The 13,258-nt window shown below is 45.2% G+C and overlaps 2 protein-coding genes across 5 annotated transcripts in view; both read left to right on the forward strand.

The window, feature by feature from the left end:
- The first annotated feature begins 7,563 nt into the window (after nucleotides 1-7,563).
- H2AZ1 (H2A.Z variant histone 1) lies at nucleotides 7,564-9,809 on the forward strand. Of its 2 annotated transcripts, XM_067736874.1 has the most exons (5): nucleotides 7,568-7,727; nucleotides 8,171-8,248; nucleotides 8,537-8,650; nucleotides 9,001-9,130; nucleotides 9,370-9,809. In XM_067736874.1, exons 1-5 carry the CDS (start codon nucleotides 7,725-7,727, stop codon nucleotides 9,429-9,431), a joined length of 387 nt encoding a protein of 128 aa, XP_067592975.1. In that variant the 5' UTR covers nucleotides 7,568-7,724; the 3' UTR covers nucleotides 9,432-9,809. The 2 variants fall into 2 exon arrangements, with proteins under 2 accessions (XP_067592976.1, XP_067592975.1); XM_067736875.1 differs by lacking the exon at nucleotides 8,171-8,248 and having other exon boundaries at nucleotides 7,564-7,727.
- Nucleotides 9,810-11,297: 1,488 nt separating this feature from the next.
- Nucleotides 11,298-13,258, forward strand: part of DNAJB14 (DnaJ heat shock protein family (Hsp40) member B14) — a 47,278-nt gene continuing 45,317 nt past the window's right edge. Inside the window, exon 1 of one of the 3 annotated variants that reach the window (XM_067736880.1) lies at nucleotides 11,298-11,531. In XM_067736880.1, the coding sequence (XP_067592981.1) occupies nucleotides 11,428-11,531 (104 nt within the window). In that variant the 5' untranslated portion in view covers nucleotides 11,298-11,427. The remainder of the gene's footprint in view (nucleotides 11,532-13,258) is intronic. The other 2 variants (XM_067736876.1, XM_067736877.1) reach the window with 2 other exon arrangements.

Raw genomic sequence — 13,258 nt, forward strand, 5'->3', positions numbered from 1 at the left:
ATTCCATAGAAAACTCATACAGCACCTTGTAAATGTACAGAATCAGTAGGAAGTATTTTGAGCAATTGATCTTGCTTAATATCATGTCTCAAGTATCCTAAACCTAGTGACTCATTAATCATGTTCTGAAAGCCTTATCTACTCCTATAAGCAAAAGCATTGCTCTTTCTTTCTCTGCCTGGGTCCAGACGGTATGAAATCTCGATGAGAATAATTCTATAGCAAACTGGGAAAAACTCCTTAAAGCAGTTACAATAGTTAACAAGGTGATTTTCAGATAGATTGTTAGCTGGATTAGTTAGCTTTCACCAGGTTATTCTGTGCTAAAACATAATTCCAAACAACCACTCCCACTCCTACATACACACACAAACATACATACCACACACACAAAATGAAGTTGGGAAAGTGTAAGGGTGTGGAAAAACCTTTAGATTCTTCTCTGAGCTACGTCCATCCAATTGGGAGGACTAGGGAGTCACATTTATCTCAGAATGGCCATCCTCAAAAAATCTAGAAACAATAAATGCTGGAGAGGGTGTGGAGAAAAGGGAACACTCTTGCACTACTGGTTGGTGGGAATGTGAATTGGTACAGCCACTATGGAGAACAGTATAGAGGTTCCTTAAAAAACTACAAATAGAACTACCATATGACCCAGCAATCCCACGACTGGGCATATACCCTGAGAAAACCATAATTCAAAAAGAGTCATGTACCAAAATGTTCATTGCACCTCTATTTACAATAGCCCAGAGATGGAAACAACCTAAGTGCCCATCATCGGATGAATGGATAAAGAAGATGTGGCACATATATACAATGGAATATTACTCAGCCATAAAAAGAAATGAAACTGAGCTATTTGTAGTGAGGTGGATAGACCTAGAGTCTGTCATACAGAGTGAAGTAAGTCAGAAAGAGAAAGACAAATACCGTATGCTAACACATATATATGGAATTTAAGAAAAAAAATGTCATAAAGAACCTAGGGGTAAGACAGGAATAAAAACACAGACCTACTAGAGAATGGACTTGAGGATATGGGGAGGGGGAAGGGTAAGCTGTGACAAAGCGAGAGAGAGGCATGGATATATATACACTACCAAACATAAGGTAGATAGCTAGTGGGAAGCAGCCGCATAGCACAGGGAGATCAGCTCGGTGCTTTGTGACCGCCTGGAGGGGTGGGATAGGGAGGGTCGGAGGGAGAGAGATGCAAGAGGGAGGAGATATGGGAACATATGTATATGTATAACTGATTCACTTTGTTATAAAGCAGAAACTAACACACCATTGTAAAGCAATTATACTCCAATAAAGATGTAAAAAAAAACAATAGGTGCGATGACCACAACGTTTATATGGTTTTGGCCCTGGGGCCAAAGTCTGCAGAGGGGTGTGAAGTATACATTGCATGGTTTTAGACTCTTGCCTTTTTTTTTGTGATGCTCCCTTTCCTCCTCAGGATGAAGGTGGTATTTGGATTCCCACTAGTACTAAGATAGGAATGTGGAATTTCAAATTTACAGAATTTAGCCAGTGGGCTTTTCTCATTGCTTTGTAACATTGGGCATAAATGATTTACTTAATAACCAAGAGTTTTGATAAAACGAGATTTAGTCTCAGAATTTGTGGCAACCTCATCATCTTTGGTAAACAGAAGAGAGTAGTAAAGATCAAACAGATTATCCTTTACCCAGAGCAACAATACACACACGATGAACATCATCTTGCCAGATGTTGTAACTACAGGAGATTTCTAGTTTAGTACGGAATCCTTATGTCTACTGAGACACTACGCTTTACTTCTCTGGATCTTTTTCTTTGGCTGCTCTTCAGCTTTCAATTGTATTCACTCTTTTCCTTGCTATTGTCATCTGTGATGTCAAATTAATTAAAGAACCAGGTTATTAGATTAAGGTGGCTTTAATGCTATGGCAGCCTAAAATCTAAGCCGGTAAATGCCTCAGGGTTATGAAATCAAAACCTAAAGACAACCAATTGCTTTAACCTATAGCCAGTCAAATTATTTCCTTTCTTTTCTTCCAGACCTTCTCTGCAGAAGTCTCCCCACCCCCCACCCCCCACGTCCTGTTGGCGGAATGCTCCTAACCACTTCCAACTTGGCGCTGCCTGATTCCAACTGATTTTTGCTCAAATAAACTCTTAAAACTTTTAAATATGCCTCAGTTTATCTTTCAACAGTTCTGACATCATCGCCTAATGTTTTTGTTGGGAATCCTTCTTGGGATATATCTTCGAAACTTCTTCTTTCAGAAGCTCCTGCCCTTATTGCCAACATACTTACTAGAAAATTCCACTTGAATTCCCCAAATGTCAACGTAAATATTTCAGAACTTTCCTGACTTTCCTCTTTTTTCTCTCCTCTGCCCATCCGTGTCTACCCTTTTGGCATCCCCATTTCTATAGATGCCACTTCATATCTTAGACCACCAATCTAAAAACCTGAGTATCTTCTTCCACGCCCTCTCTCATTTATCCGTTTCCACTTCCTATACCTTCCTAAATGTCACACCTAGCTACTAAATCTTATTGAGTCTTCCTTCGAGATGTTTTACATCCTTGTCTTGGTTTCAGTGTTATACTGGTTTTAGGGTTTATACCTAAATGACATACATCAGCTTTACCAGCCTTCGTACAAAAATTTTCCCTTTTGTCATTTGCCTTGTACCCCATGCTAGATTAGTATCCTAAAATCAAGGAACCCCTTCTCAGAAATATTGATTGGTTTCTTAGTGCCTCAGGGTAAACGGTGCTATCTTTCCTTAAGATTTAGGGTGTTGACTTACTGTAATGGTTAAGATCAGGTTCAGCAAGTGATAGACAATCCAAAATAAAAGTGGCTCAAACAAAATAGATGTAAAAGTTCAAAGAGATCCAGGGCAGGTATCAAAGACTCTTGCTCATTCTATCTGATTTCCTTTACATGTGGCCTGCATTCCCAAGTTTATTTCATGGTCCAAAATGACTTTCCAACTTTGTCTTTATTCCAGTCAGTGAGAAGAAAAAATGGAAAAGAAAAGGGCTTGTCTCTTTTAAGGAAATTTCCTAGATCTTTTTTGTGCCTACCATTGCTGCTTACATCCTTTGGTCAAAACTTATTTCCACGGCCAAATGTACTTATATTCTCATGACCAAGGGTCCCACTAAAAATTTGAAGTTCCAGTACTGAGGAAGATGGGAAAATAGACACAGGGTTATAACTAGGAATCACTGCCACACTAACCTTCTAACTGCTACTTCCTTACGTTAACCTGTCATTCTAGTCAATCTCTCCCCTTGTCCATTTAAACAGAAATTCTTCAAGACACTTCAGCCCATGTTTTTTTCTGTCCTTCAAGCTAGAGGAACTGTCGATTTGGCAGCCAATCAGGTACTTATTTTGTAACAGCCTTAGAAATGTGGCCTTAATGATTAGAGCATTGTTTAAATTTTCTTCCTTGTCTAATCCTCTCAGCTAGATGGAGGGAAGAACCTGAGCCTTATATATCCCATCTCCCAACTGCTATTGCTTGGCCTGTTGCCTGGTACAATTTAATGGTTGTGTTCTAGTTTATCTAACAGGCTGAGAGCACCAAACTGGAATATATCACATCTATTCCTTTATTAGGGAGGGATTATATATCATATATTGTGGTGTACAGTATTGTATTCCATTTCAGTTGTATATATAAAGACAAAGAAGACAATACAATAATAAAAATGTGTTAACTGTCAATAACAATCTCCTTGAAATTATGTTAAAAACGTATGACAGGGACATTATTATGCAAGTGAATGTACAATTTAGCTGGAGGGATAAGTTATTAAATACCAATATAGGTGAAATATTATTTAGGAAAACAATATCAACACATAGACTCCCTCTCTCTACCCAGCAAATCCTAAAGATCAATAATAGACAAAGGATAATATGAGAAGAAAAGACCCTCAATTTTTTAATTTTAAAATTAACAGCAAATTTCCAAAAATTTTGAGGACTGTTAACATACAGAAAAAATAACTTAGTGCTGTATTAAAAGAGATATTGGGTCCCATTATCTTTGAATTGTTTTTCCTGAAATGGCAATGGATCAGGTAGAGTAGATTCAGCTGATCCTCTTTACTTATGCCCTGTATTTGTGAATTAAGTGTGTGAAATCTGTGGTCATGGGAGGTGTATAACTGGGAAATTTGGAATTTAAATCCATGGTCTTTGTTTCATCAACACTGAGTTAAACACATAGGCTTCTCTTAACATAATCACACTTACGTGAAGAATTCAGGGAGAACTATGGCCTTTGTGCCACAAATATTAGTACATCATATTAGAATATATGCAGTATATTCCTCACACTTCATGAAATCCTTTCACAATTCTATGAGGTTGGCTTATCTAGTGCTGTGAATCCCTCTATAAAAAAATGAAGAAACTGTGGCTTAGAGTTCAACCTACCCAGGGCCATATAGTTAGTAAGTGGCTGGCTGCCCAGAATCATTCCCAGTTCTTTTACTCTAGCTCAATATTTTGTATTATACTGCAGCGGGACTCAGTTATCGACAACTGGGTGAGCCCTTGAGGGCACTTTCTTTCCCGGATGCCCTAGGTGGATGCCAAGATTCTAATGTGGATTATCCAACCAAAAGAATTCTGCCATTATCTATCTAGGCCAGTGGTCCCCAACCTTTTTGGCACCAGGGACCGGGTTCTGGGAAGACAATTTTTCCACAGACCGGGGGCAGGGGGGGTGGTTTGGGGATGATTCAAGCACATTACATTTATTGTGCACTTTATTTCTATTATTATTACATTCAAATATATAGTGAAATAATTATACAACTCACCATAATGCTGACAGGAGACGGAGCTCAGGCAGTAATGCGAGTGATGGGAGCGGCTATAAGTACTGATGAAGCTTTGCTCGCTCCCCCGCTGCTTACCTCCTGCTGTGCGGCCCGGGTTCCTAACAGGCCAGAGACCACTACCAGTGGTAGGCTGATATCCTTTGAAATAACTGGGAAGTCTGTTTGCATTTGCTTAAAAAACAGGTGTTCAAAGTAAGATATACTCGAGAAATTTGAGATTCCCCAGTGTGAGACCATCTCTCAAAAAGTCAAGAATAGAAGTTAACATTCATACTAGTGTTTGAGAGGGGATAATAATTGGTCATAGAAAGTGTGGCTGAGTTAGGAAAAGACTATTAAGGAGAAAGTCAATAACAGTGGAGCCATCTACCTCATATTAGTTTAGTTTCCTATGATAAGAGAGCACTTACTAAGTAGCTGACTGGGTATGGCATTGAACAAAAAGAATTATATAGCTCTGGCTATATATATACACACGTGTATTACATGTATTAGTATAAACCCAAGTTGAGGAGAAACCAAGAATATTAACACATTTTTACCATGCTGTTTCCAGGGCAGCAAAGCGAGTAGGAAACCTTCACAAAACTGCTGTGAAAAGTGTTGAAACTGATATTCTCCTATTCTCCAAAGGATGAGGAAAACTATTGAAAGCATTAAACCAATTTTGGATTTTAGTCTGGATGTTGGATGACTTGGTTGCATATACTTCGGGTAGGTTTCAGGCTTGCTGCTTTCATGTCAAAGGACAACAATGCACTAGATAGGGAAAAAGATTTAGGAATCAAAGATACCTTATTTCATCCCTCCCCAACATCCAGTGTAGAAGATACCATAGTTATCATCAAGGGTTTGCTGTGTGATAAACACGTTAGCGCATACATCACATACCCTCTCCTTTAATCTTTCAACAACCATGTGAAAATAGGTGTTCCCATACCATTTTCATAGAAGAGGAACTTGAAGCTCCAAAAAGTAACTAAGGTGACACATTGAGAAGGAAGCAGAGCAGAATTCTTGTCTACCTGCTCCTGACTCATTCTCTTAACCACTATTCAGTGAGGCAACAGGGAATTCCTTTAGCTGGGCCTCATGGCAAAGAGTACATATATAGTCTCCAAACTAGAAAAGGTATTAATGTAGGTTTGTGAGTTATATATCAGGAAGCCTCAGTGGAGCTCAGGTTAACTATTACATCAGGTTTCATAGCTTTTAATGTCATTATATCAATTCAGTGGGAGAACTGATTAACTCTTGCTATTGATTACATCCTAAGAAATCTCAGTTGCAAGGGGAAGAAAATAAGAAGCCTTCGTGTCAAATTGTTGGGAATCTTGGAACTTAACTCCTAGAAATAGAGAAGTCCTCTAATTTGATAAAATCTTTCAAATTGAAACCCGAACTACAGTATTTAAAAGTATGTATTTCAAAATTTCTTGATGTCAGAAATACTGAAATATGTTTAAAATGTAATACACTATTAAATATTATAAATGTTAAAGATTTAGATCACTACTTTCTTCAAGCAGCTGGACATGTATACAGGTGTTATTAATCTATTAGTTGGAAGACTAGGTAGCTGGCATTAGGATCGTACTGTGTGTGTACAGTACTATTTTTTAAGCCCACCATTTGCAATTGATTACACGGACCATCTGTAACTGTCTGTGAATCATGTTGGGAGTTACCCCACTGACATTTACCGAACATTTGTCATGTAGCAAACTGTTTAGCATACAAGTTGACACATAATAGCTTTAAGGTTTCACTAAATCAACTTTAGACACCAGGCTATAGGTACAACCCATTGACATGTAATTTCCAGAAAAACATGGCTTATGATTTAAGAAAAGATAACCGCCTCACCCCAAGCCCTCTATGGGTAGACCAAAACGTCTTTTGTGACTAACGAGGTGACTTTGCCTCACTGAATTTCCTGTGAAACTATCCCGTTGGGGTGGGGTAGGGGAGGTAGGGGAGTCACAAGTCGTGAGGAAAGAAGAGTAGGGACATTCAGCTGAAAATGAAGTTGCAACAGTGGGTCGTGATCAGTCGGTGGCTCGGGACTCGCCTAGGGGGAAGGAACGCGGCATCACTATCAAGGCTGTGGTTCGCGATGAACTCGGGGCTCCTCTCACTGTACGCGTTCGCGCTACCTGTCAGACCGGAGGAGCCGCAGCGATGCAGAGGGGACCGGGGAGGAGGGTACCCCGGGCCCCGGAAGAAGGATGAGGACTGGTGGGTCTCCGCCTGCGAGGTACTCTTGCGGGGGGAGGCAGGGCGGGAAGGAGGGCGCGCTAGACCCCGCGGAGACTTCACGTGGTCTCTGGAACCAGGCTAGAAGAAGGCTGAGCGGGTGACGTGAGTGGGGGGGGGGAGGGGGGCGGTGCTCGGTACTGCATGCCCCTCCCCTAAGCCTCTCAGCCCCTCCTCCCAAGCACGTGACCACAGCCGGCGGGTCCCCTTGCTCCCGCAGCGTAGCTCGCTCTGTTTCTTCCCTCCCGCCGCCGTGCCCTTCTTCTCCCCAGTTCCCATCCCTCTGCCCTCCCCCACCACCTTCCCCACGCCCCAATAGCGGCTCGAGCTGCGAAGCGCCCGCCCCTCCGCCCTTTTCTTCGCTTGCTCATTGGCTGGGGCTTCAAGGACGCGTCCCGAGGGCGGGTAGCAGCCATTGGTGGGATGAGCAATCCGAGTTCCCGGATGAGGGAACATTCTGCAGTATAAAGGGAGCGGGGAAGGCGGGAGACAGCGCAGTTTGAATCGCGGTGCGACGAAGGAGTAGGCGGCAGGTTCTCGCTGGGTGTTTGACTAGTCCTCTCTCTGCCTTGCTTGTTTGAGCTTCAGCAGAATTTGAAATGGTAAACTTGGTGGAGGCGCTCGAAGACTCCGCGGGTTTTTGCCGGCGGGAGAAAAACCCGTTACAAACGGAGATGGGTTTGAAGCGGCAACGGCTGGGAACGCGCGGAGACAGGATTTGGAAGAGCGGGGGGAGGTGTTTTGTCGGCGGCGAGCGGAGCAGCCTCCGATCTCGCGGCGGGCGGCGACGGTTGGGTGGCGCGCGCAGCGCCGCTGGGGGCCGGCGGGCGGCGAGCGGGTGGACGGCGGCGCGCGGCCGCGGCGGGCGCGCAGCGCGGGTCGGGCGGGCGGGGTCGCCCTTGCGGCGCGCGGCGGTCCGAAGACCCCGGCTGGGCACGGGGCCGCGCTCGCGCCCGGGCCGCGCCGCGGTGGGGGAGGGGCGCGCCGCCCTGGTAATCCTATATTCTGCGTTCCTTCTTCGCTCGCGGGCGTGTGCGCGCCGCAGGCTGGCGGTAAGGCTGGGAAGGACTCCGGAAAGGCCAAGACAAAGGCGGTTTCCCGCTCGCAGAGAGCCGGTTTGCAGGTCAGTCAGTGGTGGTTCGTGCAGTCTGGGAATCGTGGCGTTTTTCTTTCCTTTTCCTCTCTTGTTTATCATCACTCTAGATGAGCGTTTCGTCTTTGCGTGGGTGATGGTGTCGCGACTTGGTTTACCGATACAATAAATATCAGGGAGGGGGGCGATCACGTGTGTGGGTGCTGGGGCGCGTTGCTGCACCAGCGTCCGTTCCCCTTGCTTTGGCGCGCGTATAATTTTACCGTCTTTGGCCCGTCTACCTTTGTGCATTTATGTTTGTGTATGCTAAAAATAAAGTTCCCGGTGGGCCGTATTCATCGACACCTGAAATCTAGGACGACCAGCCATGGACGTGTGGGCGCGACTGCCGCTGTGTACAGCGCAGCCATCCTGGAGTACCTCACCGCAGAGGTAAATGGGTGTACGCCTATAATCTGGGAAAGATTGGGGGGGTGGGGTGGGGAGAGGCGGCGGGAGGGAAGGAGGAAAGTGATGCAAGAAAACTCCCAGGCTCTAAACGCGGCGAGAAGCTTCTGACAACGCTAGAGGGGGCTGGTGTTCACGATGGGATCCCGCTGGGCTTGAGTTTGCGGCTTCAGGAAATAAAATTGCGTGCCCCCTTTATAGGTTTTGCGTATCTTGCCATTCAGGTAGTGGGGGAGATGACACTTGGTAGATACACGTTCATGAGGCTTTGATTCTTGTCAGGATCTTGAAGATAAGGAAAGCGGGAAGGAGATTGATTACATTCTGTCTTCTAGGTACTTGAATTGGCAGGAAATGCATCAAAAGACTTGAAGGTAAAACGTATTACCCCTCGTCACTTGCAACTTGCTATTCGTGGAGATGAGGAATTGGACTCTCTCATCAAGGCTACAATTGCTGGTGGTGGTATGTAAATACTAAAATTTTAATTGCTTTAGAGAAAAGAATTCTTTGCTTTAATTCCTACTAGTAATTTTCAGTCTAGAAGAGGACACAGTATAGTTTCAGTGATCTGTAGTATGGTTGCATCATGAAATTTGATATCTGTATGTATTTCTGAATTTTTACTCACATTTAAAGATGTCTTCCAAGTTGAACATTGAACTATCTTGGTTTTAAAGTACTATGTTATTTTATCCTTCCAGGTGTCATTCCACACATCCACAAATCTCTGATTGGGAAGAAAGGACAACAGAAGACTGTCTAAAGGATGCCTGGATTCCTTATTATCTCAGGACTCTAAATACTCTTAACAGCTGTCCAGTGTTGGTGATTCCAGTGGACTGTATCTCTGTGAAAAACACAATTTTGCCTTTTTGTAATTCTATTTGAGCAAGTTGGAAGTTTAATTAGCTTTCCAACCAACCAAATTTCTGCATTCGAGTCTTAACCATATTTAAGTGTTACTGTGGCTTCAAAGAAGCTATTGATTCTGAAGTAGTGGGTTTTGATTGAGTTGACTGTTTTTAAAAAACTGTTTGGATTTTAATTGTGATGCAGAAGTTATAGTAACAAACATTTGGTTTTGTACAGACATTATTTCCACTCCGGTGGATAAGCTCAATAAAGGTCATATCCCAAACTAGTTGTGTATAAAATCTGCTTGATTATAATAGGAACAGCTTTGTTTTGAATAGGTATCTTATCCAGCAATAACCTAAGCACATTTCTTTCCTTGAAATTAAACTCTTAATTCTGTACATCAGAGTCAGAAGGCACAAGTATAATTTTTTTTTACTACTATGTAATGAACTGTTAAAACTTCAGCAGGAGCCGGAACATGGGACAGGTTGCTGTTTTCTAGGTTAAGTTTGATCATCTCCGTTTGTTAGCTGTGTTTGCTGTTAGTGACAGCAGCACTACGCCAGAGCACTGTGGTGGAGTTGGGTGGGAGAGGTGGGGAGCAGGTAGGGGAGTCCTGTACGTAGCTCCCTCCACGGAAGGAACTTCCAGTTTAGACTGAGAATAGTGTTTCCTGTGTGCTGCAGGCTGTTTTGAAGGCTATTTGAATTAAATTGTTCAATACACGGTAACATCTTTGGGGGACGTGCTATTCCCGTTTTACAGAGAGGAATCAGGATTTTTATGCAAGTCCTGAGTTCATATTTGCTGGCATGGCTAACAATATCTCTACTGAGCATTGTGTGAAAATGGTTATTTTGTAGTACGGATCATTTCGACACTTGGTTCCTGGCAAGTTCTTAATTTTTGAAATTTGGAAGAGGACATTACCAAGCAAAAAGTGGGCCCTTTCCCTTCACCGAGGAGACCAACATGACATGGTACATCATTTCACAAGGGGTGATGTTAAAATGGAAGAAGGGAGAAAACCCAACAAGTTTACTTATGTGATGGTAATACGCTGTCAAAGAGCTGATTTCCGTCCTGTTTCGGTCATGAAGCCTTATTAGGGTTGTGGTTTTCACCAGAATAAGTGCAAACTACAAATTATGTAAGCGTTTGCTTTGTACCTCTTGGATGTACTAAGTTTAATGGCATCTGGGTCAGAAAAATGGTGTATCACTGAAATACGGCAATGAAACAGGAGTGAGGGTCAAACTAAGCTCTCCTGGGCTTCCTGAACACCTGTGCCGGAAGCGCGGTCCTCACCTGACGGAATCCTCCCGAGGCTGGGGGCCCAGAGGCGGGGCCTTCGATCCCTGGGAATCGTCCTGAAAACGGACGTCCCCACCCCGACTCGTCGCTTGGCCGCTATAGGAAGGCGGGCTGCCGCCCGAGCGGGCCGCCCCGGGAGGTCAGGGGGCACGTCACTGCCGCTGCAGGCGGCCGGGTCCCCGCTTCGGCGGAACTCCCCGGCGGTCAGCCGGCCCGGTATCGCCCGCACCCCCAGCCCCCAGGTCGGTCGGCCCCGAGCCGGGCCGCGCCAGGCAGGGACCGCCGAGTCGGCTCGGGCGGTCGGACCCGGGAGGTCAGTCCGGGGTCCGGGAGGGATGCGGCTTGAGCCGTAGCGGCCCGCGGGGGGCGGGGAGGCCGCCGAGAGGAGGCGGAGCCGCAAGCCCGCCAGCGCGCCGGGGCCCCGCCGCCGCGGTCGCCTGCGCTCCTCCCCGCTCGCCTCCGCACGCCCCCAACCCCGACCAGCCTCGCCTCCTCGGCGACGGCGGCTTCCGCCTCTCGTCGCTGCGCTCCCGCAGGAAACGGAAGAAGGCGCAAGCCATGGAGGGGAACCGGGATGAGGCGGAGAAATGTGTCGAGATCGCCCGGGAGGCCCTGAACGCCGGCAACCGCGAGAAGGCCCAGCGCTTCCTGCAGAAGGCCGAGAAGCTCTACCCACTGCCCTCGGCCCGCGGTGAGGCCCTCGGTCCCCTTCTTCCCCGGCCGGTCCCCGGGCCGCCGCGCAACCCGCCCCCGCCCCACCATCGCCCCTCTGGGAGCCGCAGGGCCCCCGGGCCCCACGACCCCGCCCGCCCGGCCCCCCGGACGGTCCTCCCCGACACACCCCCGCCCCGGCCCTGACCGACCCAGCCGGGCCCGCTGTGGACCGCCCGAGACTCCCTCCGCGCCAGCTTGCCTGCGAGATGCCGGCTCTCAGCCGGCAGGCAAGAGTTGCCGGTTCCCTGGTCGGTTTTCGTAAATGTCCAGCTGTCATTCTTCCAGGAGATTCGTCTGGTCCTGTCTTACCAGAGTGGGGCTTTATATCTGGGTGTGTGGGTGTGTGGTCCCCTCCCTCCTCATCTTCACCCTCAAATAAGGTCTAGGCCCCTAATGAAGTGAGAGGAACGGGGAACTCTTGGTGGTTAATGTACAGGTCCCTGGTTCCACCGCCTCTGGGGTAGGAAACACTGTTGCCAAAGCAAACGTTTTCGAACACCTGAGATGACATTGCTTTTCCGAGAGAGAGTTCTTTAGAAGAGAGGAGCACAAGAATGATAGAGTCAGGAATGATTTGCTAAGTAGTATCCGATTCGATAGCACCATAATTATCGGCAAATGAGGCACATGTTTAGGAATAGAGTACTGGACTTCCTTTAGTCGAAGTCCTGTTCTTGTCCTGCTTTCTAGGCTATAAAGTAATTATAGCCAGCATGTATTGAGTGCTTACAGAGTGTCTAGTGTTTTACATGAATTGTTTCATTTACTCCCCAGAACAATCCTAGGATTCATTTGACCAGGTTTACTCATAGGGAAACAGACTTTTTGATGAATGAATGAATGAGTAAATGAATGAAAATAACTTACCCAAGGTCAGACAGTAATTAGTAACAAAGTCAGAATACTACTTGAGCTCTCTAGCTCCAAAAGGCCCTTCACCACTACACTCCATTGTCTGGCCGATAGGATACTGTTTTCACTTGAGGTTCAAGATATTTCCAGGTTAAAAATAATTATCAGTAAGTCAGTAAGAATGTGGGGAGACCTGTTTCATTTTGTTGTTGTTTTTTTAATTCTTTTCTACATTGTTAAAGCCCTTGCATTCCGTACTTTTCTCTATCCTTTTCATTACACTGCTGCTAAGCACTGTACCAGGAAGGACAGGAGAGGGCAATGAAAGAAAAGAAAGTGATTTTTTGTTTTTAGTGTGGCAAAAACACAACAAAATTTACCAACTTAACCATTTTTAAGTGTATAGTTCAGTCGTGTTAACCATTTTCACATTGTGGTACAACAGATCTCCAAAATTTTGTCTTACAAAACTAAAACTCTATGCCAATTAAACGATTCCCCATTTCCCTACCCACCCAGCCCCTGGCAACCACCACTGTAATTTCATTTAAAAATTTGGCTACTATAGATAACTTATATAAGTGGAATTATATAGTACTTGCCTTTTTTGACTGGCTTATTTAACTTAGCGTAGTGTCCCTGAAGTTCATCCATGTTGTAGCATAAATGTAACAGGAGTTCCTTTTTGAAGGCTGTGTAATATTCCATTGCATATATATGCACCACATTTTCGGCATCCATTCATCATCTATGAATAGATTGTAGTTTCCATATCTTAGCTACTGTGAATAATGCTGCTATGAACATGGGTGTGCAAATACCTCTTTGTGATCCTGCTTTCACTTCTTTTGG

This window comes from Pseudorca crassidens, chromosome 4 (assembly GCF_039906515.1).
Source record: "Pseudorca crassidens isolate mPseCra1 chromosome 4, mPseCra1.hap1, whole genome shotgun sequence".
Classification (NCBI taxonomy): domain Eukaryota; kingdom Metazoa; phylum Chordata; class Mammalia; order Artiodactyla; family Delphinidae; genus Pseudorca; species Pseudorca crassidens.